General features: G+C 42.7%; 1 protein-coding gene across 1 annotated transcript in view; it reads left to right on the top strand.

The window, feature by feature from the left end:
• Positions 1 to 742: 742 nt before the first annotated feature.
• Positions 743 to 9,763, top strand: part of LOC124594098 (retinal homeobox protein Rx2) — an 88,536-nt gene continuing 79,515 nt past the window's right edge. The window contains exon 1 of the mRNA XM_047132449.1: positions 743 to 1,302. Coding sequence (XP_046988405.1) covers positions 1,180 to 1,302 — 123 coding nt within the window. The 5' untranslated portion in view covers positions 743 to 1,179. The remainder of the gene's footprint in view (positions 1,303 to 9,763) is intronic.

The raw sequence follows: 9,763 nt of genomic DNA, 5'->3' as shown, positions 1-9,763 counted from the left end.
CATTGACGCAATAGCAAATGTTCAAGTAAAGTTTTATTGCAGTTACACCTTGTTTCAAAGCAACAACCAGAGTTTGATACAAATTTTGGCTAAAGTGAGGCATATTAGCCGCCGTATTATACTCGACGCTGCCAGCAAAGACTAACCGATAGCGTTACGTGAGGCGAAATAATAAGCAAGTGTTGAAACACGTATGCATAATAGAAAAATAAATTACTGGTATCATGCGTAGGGCGGAAATTCTCTTCAGTTTGTTCGTGATTATTCGCCAACTGGAAAGTGTAAACTGTCGCGGGTCGAGATGTCAAGAACTTGCGAATGACACAGTCGTTAGGCTGTCGCGTGTCCACGACACGGTAGTGAGCTCGTGAAATTTTGTGAGAGCGTAAAGTTGCAGGTCACAAAAAAAAAAAAAAGAAAAGGAGGAGAGCGTCCGGTTAATTGAGTGCCCGCAGCGTGGCAGAGATGCCGGCTGTGGGGCTGGGGGTGGCTGAGTCACTGGCGGGGCCGGCGGAGCAGACACCCCACGACACACGCGCGCCGCGCATCTCGCGCCCTTCATTTGTTCTTTTTTTTACGCCGCCCGCCGCCATTGGTCGACGCGCTCGCCTCGCCACGCCCCGCCGCCCGCCTGCCATTGGCCGAGCCGGTCGCGCGGTGGGGGGAAGGCCCCGAGGCTGGGATTATTACTTAATATAAATTGAGTATGAACTTGGGAGACTAACTTCACTAGAATCACTTTATTAAGCGAGTCAACGTTATATATGTAATCTGCTTTTGTTTAAATTCTGTTAAAAACCGCGCGAAGCCGCCGCCGCCGTTTTCGTGGCCTGGCGCCGACAATTGCGTTCGGGGTTGCGGGCTGCGCGAACCGCTTCTTTTAACCGGCGCCGAGGCTGCTCGTGAAACGGAAAAAAGATTATTTGTCGGGCCGAGTACGGAATATTAGGGCTCATTGTGAACAATCGCGTTTCATCAGTAAAAATCAAGGCTTAACTGCGTCTAATAAGGATCAATTCACGAATAGTTGCCGCCGTAATAGCGGCGCGCGCTCGCCTGCCGGAACGGGCGTAAGTGGCGGGCGGAACGGAGTGTTTTGGCGGTAGGCGGCGGGCAGGTAGCCAGGTAGGCAGGCAGCCAGGTAGGCGCTAATTGGACGACACCTGCGGCACCTGCACCATGGAGGGCGGGCCCTTCGACGACAACCTCTTCTCCGACTTCGGCGGCTGCGTGTCGGGCTCCAGCACGCTGCTCAGCGCGAGGGCGCACGCCGAGTCCCGCGGCAATGTCCACTCCATACAGGTAAGTCGCACTCACTTCACTAGCGAACGGGTTAACCAATCCTGCAAGATAATACCCTGTATCTACGGTAAGTCACACCTTCTGCTGGATTGCTAGGTATCCCGACTCATGAGGGATTGTACTGAATTTATTGTTGAAATTCCTTGTCGGGAATTAAAAAAAAAAAATCCCAATTACACCAAACCGTATAATTTTTACCTCACGTGGAGCTTTTGGTGAGCTGAGATTACCGATTGTCAGTGGCCACGTTAGAGGCTGAATTAATTATGAAAACGAAGTGATCATTTACGTACCTAATGTTGTAGTACTGTCGTCAGGAAAGAAGAGAAGGGTTCTACCTAGGTGTTGGAAAGCGAGTAGAAATACCAGTAAGGTAAAATGCAGTGCTTTGCATCAGTTCAAACACGATTATATTGTGTTATCCGTGTGACTGTAAAACTTAAAGCATTTAAAATAACAAACCACTAATTGTAGACTATGTAAGTTACATTTGAATTTTGAATGTGGATATGTTAATCCTAGCTTCAGAGATTTAGAAAAAAAATTTAGTTTTAAAGTTCCAGATTCGTAAAGAATTCTGACATTGTTTAGAAAAAAAACTAGAAACCCTTATTTCCTGTGCGGTAAACTGACTTTATTAGTGAATACGTATAGCGAATGATTAAAGTGATGCTGAGAGGTAATATCTACAGTGCCATTGATGTTTGCTCATGTCTGTAAGTTCAGCCGTCAGTGACACGAAACATGTTGTCAGCCACTAATAGAATACTGAGGAAAAGTTCTGTACCTGTTGATATTTCGTCACATGTATAGCAAAAGCTGACATCATCAGGTGAAGAATACACAATATTATTTATAACAAATTTTAATAATTCTGATTGCGATATAATCAAGTAGTAACTAGATAACCAGTTTCGTTTGACAAACAATCATCTTCAGATCGTACTTTCACTATGTTAACACGCACAAAATTGTGAAAATATCCAAAGACTGACCAGTGCCTGTCTGTCGGTGTGTAGAGCCACTCAAGATAGCACATTAAGCGCTGAAATATGTGTGAAAAAAGGAAAATCAATTACGATAACTGTGTCTTGCATATGGCGGAAAGTCTCTCCTTTTTGTCTATGAATATTCGCCAGCTGGGAAATGTAATCAGTGGTTGAGATGTCAGGAACCCGCGGCTGAGGTACGGGTTTCTATCTGGTTATACGTGCAGAGGACATTTTCTGGTCAGATTCTGCATATTTTAACAATTTATTCATAGAAACCATTTGAGGTATTTAATTTTATCTCTCTCAGCTACAAATCACGATGAAAGTACAAGATGACTGGTCGACAGAAGCTGGATATCTAGTTAGTACTGGACTGTATTGCGATAAAGACTATTAAAATTTGTAATCAGTTGTATGGCCTTCAGTCATCAAGAGATTCATAAGCTTGTTGGGGTGTTGTCAAGCTCATAATCGTTAAAACAAAACGTCAGTTTCCTTGTATGCCAGGTTCGTTATTTCGACTTAAAATATAATCTTGACCGTACGTGATTAATTTGTTCGTATAATGGTGGCTGCGTTCCGTGACTGCGAATTAAATTACTTGAAGAAGTACGGCATGCAGCCACTTTTTATAGAGCTTTATTTATGCCAAAGTGTGTTCTGGTTTTTCCACAGTCTTCAGCTTGAGTTATAAATTTATCTCTTCATCAACACTGCTAGTTTGTCGAGTTTCTTTTGGACGCTGCAAGTGCTTTTCATTCTATAACTCGTGTGTTACTTCTTTTCAATTATATATATATATATATATATATATATATATATCGTAATATTCGCCATGCGGCCGATAAATACACCAAGGCGTCTACGCGCAGATACAGTTATATAAAAAATGTCATATTGCTGTATTTCTTCAAGAAATGTGTGGGTACGTGTTTCACTCCATTTATTTCTGAACCGTTCTCAGTGACGCGTAATACATAATTGAGGAGTAATATATTCATTATACAAACATGAAAACATAATTGTCTGCCTGGATTTTGACGTCAGCCCCTAATTGTGCCTTAGGCGCACATAGTTCTCGGTTTTTAAATTGCTAAGTCTACTAACAAATTCCCGTGACCTTTTGTCGCATCAGTGATGTATCGGACCTGTTCCTAACTTGTTTGTTTTGTCTGTAAGGCTATTTTTGAAGCCTTTTAAGGATCACAGAACAACATTTTGAAAATAAATGAAGATAATTTCACATGCATAACGCTAACAGCGTTACGTGTATCTAAAAAGTCGGACCTGACACGAAAGGAAAAACACCCGAATAGAATGCTCAGAAATCATAATAACACACATTTCATGTAATATGTTGCACTTTTAATATTAGAAAGCGCGGGACAGCTTCCAAGTTGTTGAAAAACCGTGAGGTTACTCTTTATTAAGAATATTTTTTGCCTTTATAATGACGAGAGAAGAAAAAGTAAAACCAGTGCGGATTCGCCGAATGAATAATTAATTTATGTTAAAGAACTTTCAGACCAGTAATTTTATCTTAAGACGGTGGATTGTAACTTACCTATCCCGGAAATTACACTTAGTTTCTCTTATACAGGCATTTTATATGCACCCTAAAGATAAACTGCATGTTACCTGTAGCGTCTTAAATACTGCTGCGCTCAGAGGGACTGGCATAGTATTGCGAAAATGCTTCCGCTTCTGAGTAGAAAATACTTTCCGATGCTCAGTGCATTTATCGGTACTGTCTCAAACCCTTTTACCAACAAATTTATTTGGCAAATCACTGTTATATTTCGAACGAGCCATGGTTGTACAGTATTAACCACCCTTGCAGTTTAAGAATTGGAGAAGTAGACTGACCGTAATCCTTCGCACGCGCTCTCGCTTACCTTTATTGCTTATCGTTGCGACGCTTACCGGTCAGGAAATATGCTTTGGGTGGAGAATTTCTGGACGTTGTTGAGTATGTTGTACCTTTCAGGTGGCTATCGATACCATTTTGCCATTCTTCCTGTTACATTTATCTATGTCTGGTTGAGAATGTTACATGCATCTAGTCTGTGCAGTTACAAACGAATCGTTCCAGCCCTTAATAGTACGTGCATCACTGAAGGAGACTCGCGCAACTCGTAGTTTGTGATGTTATGACATACTTTATTTTTTAAATCATTTTTGTAATAGTTTCCATCCTTCTGGCCATGACAAGAGTGAAACTCAAGTGTAATGTATCATACGCACAATCATTAAGACTCCGCTTGCAAATTAGTGTCTTTAGGACACATTTTTTTGCAAGTGGGCTGTCACTATAAGAAAAACAATATCTAATTTGTTGGACAGAAAGCTGATATGTGCTTGTGTGAAGAAATAGCAACACTACAAACTATAAAAGCACCTCGAAGCTGTAAAGGCAACCTAAGCGAAATTAGTAAAGAGGGTACATAAAAATGTAGAAGCTTGTTTGCACATTAATGACGCGAAACTGAGACCCGTGAGGCTGGATGTTCCCGTTGTGCGTGGAATCGTTGTTTCAATCGTCAGTAATGCCCCGAACTATCCCTAAGGTACCAACAAAAAGCAGTAGTGACCGACCGGAGTCGACTGGGTGACTAAGCCACACTTTCTGTCCACACTAGGCAGGATGGTTGAGTGCTTCATTTCAACATAGTTCTCTATTCTCCTTGCCTCAAGAAAGCTACAGCGAACTGAGGGGCTCTTCCCTTTGGGTGCTGCAAGGACTGGGCTATAAAGCCAGATGGTTGGTTGGTGGTTGGTTTAGGTGAGGGGACCAAACATCGAGGTCATCGGTCCCATTGGATTAGGGAAGGATGGGGAAGGAAGTCGGTCGTGCCCTTTCAAAGGAACCATCCCGGCATTTGCCTGAAGCGATTTAGGAAAATCACGGAACACCTAAATCAGGATGGCCGGACCGCGGGTTTGAACCGCCGTCCTCCCGAATGCGAGTCCAGTGTGCTAGCCACTGCGCCACCTCTCTCGGTGTAAAACCAGATATATGCATATTATTCATCTATGTATACTAAAATTTAACGGGAAGTTAGAAATTATTAAAACCTGCTGTCGGTAACTACGAGTTTTGTCAGACCCTACTTTACATCCTGAGTATACCGAATTTGAATGCGATGGAGACATTACAGAACAGTGCATATTTCACTCAGGTAAATATTATTCATCATTATTCCCTAGCGTTTAGGGAAACTGCCGTCTCGGATGCTCAACACGGCATCGACTGCAGTACGGAAATAATGTTCACACAGAAAGGGACTGCATAGCTTCTCCAGTTTAAAAATGAGGTGTCTTGCGGCGACGGAAAAGACGTCCAGCCACATAGGGGATAACTGCAAAATTGTTATATAGCCCAGATCTAATCAGGTGTGACGCTTCGGAGAATTTTCGGGTAACAGAAGAAAGAGGAACACGCCACCACCCAGTAGAGATACTATTATGAAAGTAACAGTACAACGCAATTCGCTGGAGAAGAACAGGAAAACTAGCATATTTTTAAATATCCTGTTCTCGACTGCTTTTCTGTGGTTCAGTTTAGAGAGATGGTGGTCCGTGAATGTAGGTCTGTACAAAATATTACCCGCCTCTAACTAGGACGTAATCGCGAGGGCGAATCAACAAATAACTCGCAAACTTGGATAGAGATATCAGAGACGCGTGGACAAGCCTGAAATTTATTTTTCTTCTCAAAATAGTCCCCCTGAGAAACTTAAACAATTATCCCATCGTTCGACAAGACGTTAAAAGTTGCAGCATAATATTCTTGTGGCAGAGTACGCATCTAACAAGTGAGCCCACGGGAGATAATAAATTTACTTGGTTCCTTAAATTGCTGCAATCCACAAGATCGATGTGTCCTGGAGGCATATAAATACCCCTAGACGGGGAAGCAATGTGCCATCACAGGATAACCAGGGCGGCTAGGACGCTCCTTGTTTGCGACCTTTTCTTGTCACTTGAAGAATTACCGTATCCAATTGAACACAAATTTTCATTAAATTCGATTCTAAGTATATACAGGACAAATTTCGCTTGTGGACAGTCCCCTGGCTCGCAAAAATCGCATTGACCTAGTCGGTATACACTTATACATTGATGCGCCAAAGAAACTGGTATAGGCATGCGTATTCAAATACAGAGAGATGTGAACAGGCACAAAGACTACAAGTGCCTGTCGCAGTTGTTAGATAGGTTACTGCTGATAAAAGGCAGGTTACCAAGATGAGTTTCAACGTAGTGTTATAGTCGGCGCACGAGCGATGGGACGCAGCATGCCCGGAGTAGCGATGGAGTGAGGATTTTCCAGTACGACCATTTCACGAGTGTACCGCAAATATCAGGAATCCGGTAAGTCATCAAATCTGCGACATCGCTGTGGCCGGAAAGAGATCTTGCAAGAACGGGACCAACGACGACTGAAGAGAATCGTTCAACGAGACAGAAGTGCAACCCTTCGGCAAATTGCTGCAGATTTCAATGCTGGTCCATCAACAAGTGTCAGCGTGCGAACCATTCAACGAAACATCGCCGATATGGGCTTTCGGAGCCGAATGCCCACTCGTGTACCCTTGATGACTGCATGACACGACGCTTTAGGCCTCACCTGGGCCGTCAACACCGACATTGGACTGTTGATGGCTGGAAACATGTTGCCTGGTCGGACGAGTCTCGTTTCAAATTGTATCGAGCAGATGGACGTGTACTGGTATGGAGACAACCTCATGAATCCATGGACCCCGCATGTTAGCAGGGGACTGTTCAAGCTGGTGGACGCTCTGTAATGGTGTGGGGCGTGTGCAGTTGGAGTGATATGGGACGCCTGATACGTCTAGACACAACTCTGACACGTGACACGTAAGTAAGCATCCTGTCTGACCACTTGCTTCCATTCACGTCCACTGTGCATTCCGACGGACGTGGGCAATTCCAGCAGGACAATGCGACATTCCACACGTCCAGAATTGCTACAGGGTGGCTCCAGGAACACTCTTCTGAGTTTAAACACTTCCGCTGGCCGCCAAACTCCCCAGACATGAACGTTCTTGAGCATATTTGAGATGCCTTGCAGCGTGCTGTTCAGAAGAGATCTCCACCCCCTCGTACTCTCGTGGCTTTATGGACAGCCCTGCAGGATACACGGCGTCAGTTTCCTCCAGCACTGCTTCAGACATTAGTCGAGTCCATGCCACGACGTGTTGCTGCACTTCTGCGTGCTCGCGTGGGCCCTACACGATATTAGGCAGGTGTACCAGTTTCTGTGGCTCTTCGGTGTAGCACACCAGCACACCTATCATCTCGGTCTGACTGTATGTCATTCAGCATTGGCCGCGGAATACTGTGTATCTGCTACCTTCGAAGATACATATGGTGCCATCTTCTGGATACGTACTGGCGCGAAACTTAAAACGATATCCGGTATTCTGGCGTTTACAACTTATTTATTGACCACTCTCATACGTAATAAATCTTCAACGAGAGGAGATTTATCGCAGGACATGCGACGTACCTCTTTTTAGGGTACGCCAAGGAATAACAGGCAGGTTTGAATGCCTTAACGTAGTAGAGAGAAGAAAAGTTAGAAAAGACTTTATTGATTAGCATCGTCACTTACGAGAGTGCAATAAAACAGTAATTTTATATATGGGTTTCAGATACACCAAGAAACGATAAGAAATTCCAGGAAGATTGATAGACTTCGTAAATACCTAATGATTGCTCACATATTACTGAACTGCCATCAGTAAGCGCTATTAGATTCTAGAGCTGTCCATGCGGCGCTAAAGGAGTGTCCAATCCTATCCCAGTCTATTTACACATCAGTATTTCACGGAGCGCAACAAAACATGAGTATTGTGCCTCCCACCAGTCCCGGTCACAAGTTGGTCCCTGAGCTGGTTGAAATGCACTTCTCAAGTTCGGAAACCTTATAACGCAGCTTTCCAAAGGAAGATGTTTTTAGCATTGGTTACGTACGTTGTGAAACATCGTTCACTGTTGGATGATGAAATAACACGTTCTTCTTTCATATGATGGCTGAGACATAGGCGGTTGCAAATTATGTTTTTGATCAGTCCAACACACATGTTGTCCCATCACGAGTGGCCAAAAAAAGTATGTTTTCGGGTGGTTTACAAAGATGACATCCTTACGATACGAATGGTCTTCATATACCCTATATTTTCATCATTTCTGAATCACTGTAACAGATAAATAATTGAAGGGCTCGGAGAGATATAGTCATAAGCCACAACTTTCACAAAATTAAGTTTTTCATATTGCGGCGTTCTTACCTATGTCTTCTTCACAATGCGTTGAAAAAGTTCCGTGTTACTGCAACAGATGCCAGGCTATGACGGAGTGCAGTTCTATGCTGTGCCATAAGGTGGTATTTTCAGAAGATACATAGTCACAAGCCACGGCAAAATGTCAGGTGGGTCAGGAACGTCTGAAGCGTCTTCGGGTCTTCAACGCATATTTGACACAGACAGTAGTGGAAGTGAAGAGCTTTACCCTTTGGATCCTGACAGTGATGAATCTTGGCATCCATCGACCAGCAGTTCCAGCTCAGATGATGTTTCGGTAAGTATATAAAACGGTTTATTCTGGTGATTAATTTCCTGTGGCTTGTGACTTTGTTTCTCTCAACATTGCCAACGCATTTGAAAGCCATCCTGTGTGTTAATGATGAAACTTGATGGGCACATTTATATTACTGCTTAATAGTGCAATAATGTAGTTTCAAAGGCAAAAGACGTGTAAAAAATATTTTCTCATTAATGTGATTTTAGCGGAATTTAATGTTTTGTGTGGCTTATGACTATATCTCACGCAAATTCTTGGACTATTTTGCTCTTCATATTACAGCTTGAAATAAGTAGAATAAATGAAGAATCACCCAGAAAACCAAAGCCTTCACGGAAAAGAAAGTGAAATATTGATCAGTGGAAGAAAAATAAAGCAAAACGTCGACGAAATCTTGGTCAGCAGTATAAATCTTTAAAAACCCACAAGACTGTTTAGGCTGCTACTGTAGGAAGTCCCTGTACTTGTTTAAATAAATGCTTCACAAAACTGCTTGGAGAGGATGAAAACATTTTTCATTCATTTTGGGACATAGGAAACATGGTAGGTATACAGATATTTCTATTAGGAAGTGGATATAAGCTTATCTTTTTTTTCTTTCAGTAAAACATGGAAACTACCCACATAAATTTCAAGACGAAGCTGTACAAAGTGTTAGAGAATTTCTCAACGCCATACCGAAATATAACAGTCATTACAGTAAGCAACAGAACCCCAATAAAATGTATTTGGATTGTGATCTCACAATTGCTTCCTTATTTCGAGATAAATACTCGGAATACTGCAAGGAAAAGCAGGTTCCTGCAGTATCTGAAAGTAAATTCAGAGAAATTTTCGTATCTGAATTTAACACAGGCTTC

This window comes from Schistocerca americana, chromosome 2 (assembly GCF_021461395.2).
Source record: "Schistocerca americana isolate TAMUIC-IGC-003095 chromosome 2, iqSchAmer2.1, whole genome shotgun sequence".
NCBI classification, from domain to species: domain Eukaryota; kingdom Metazoa; phylum Arthropoda; class Insecta; order Orthoptera; family Acrididae; genus Schistocerca; species Schistocerca americana.
Note: the sequence above shows the minus strand (reverse complement) of the source record. Positions and strands in the feature narration are given on the sequence as shown.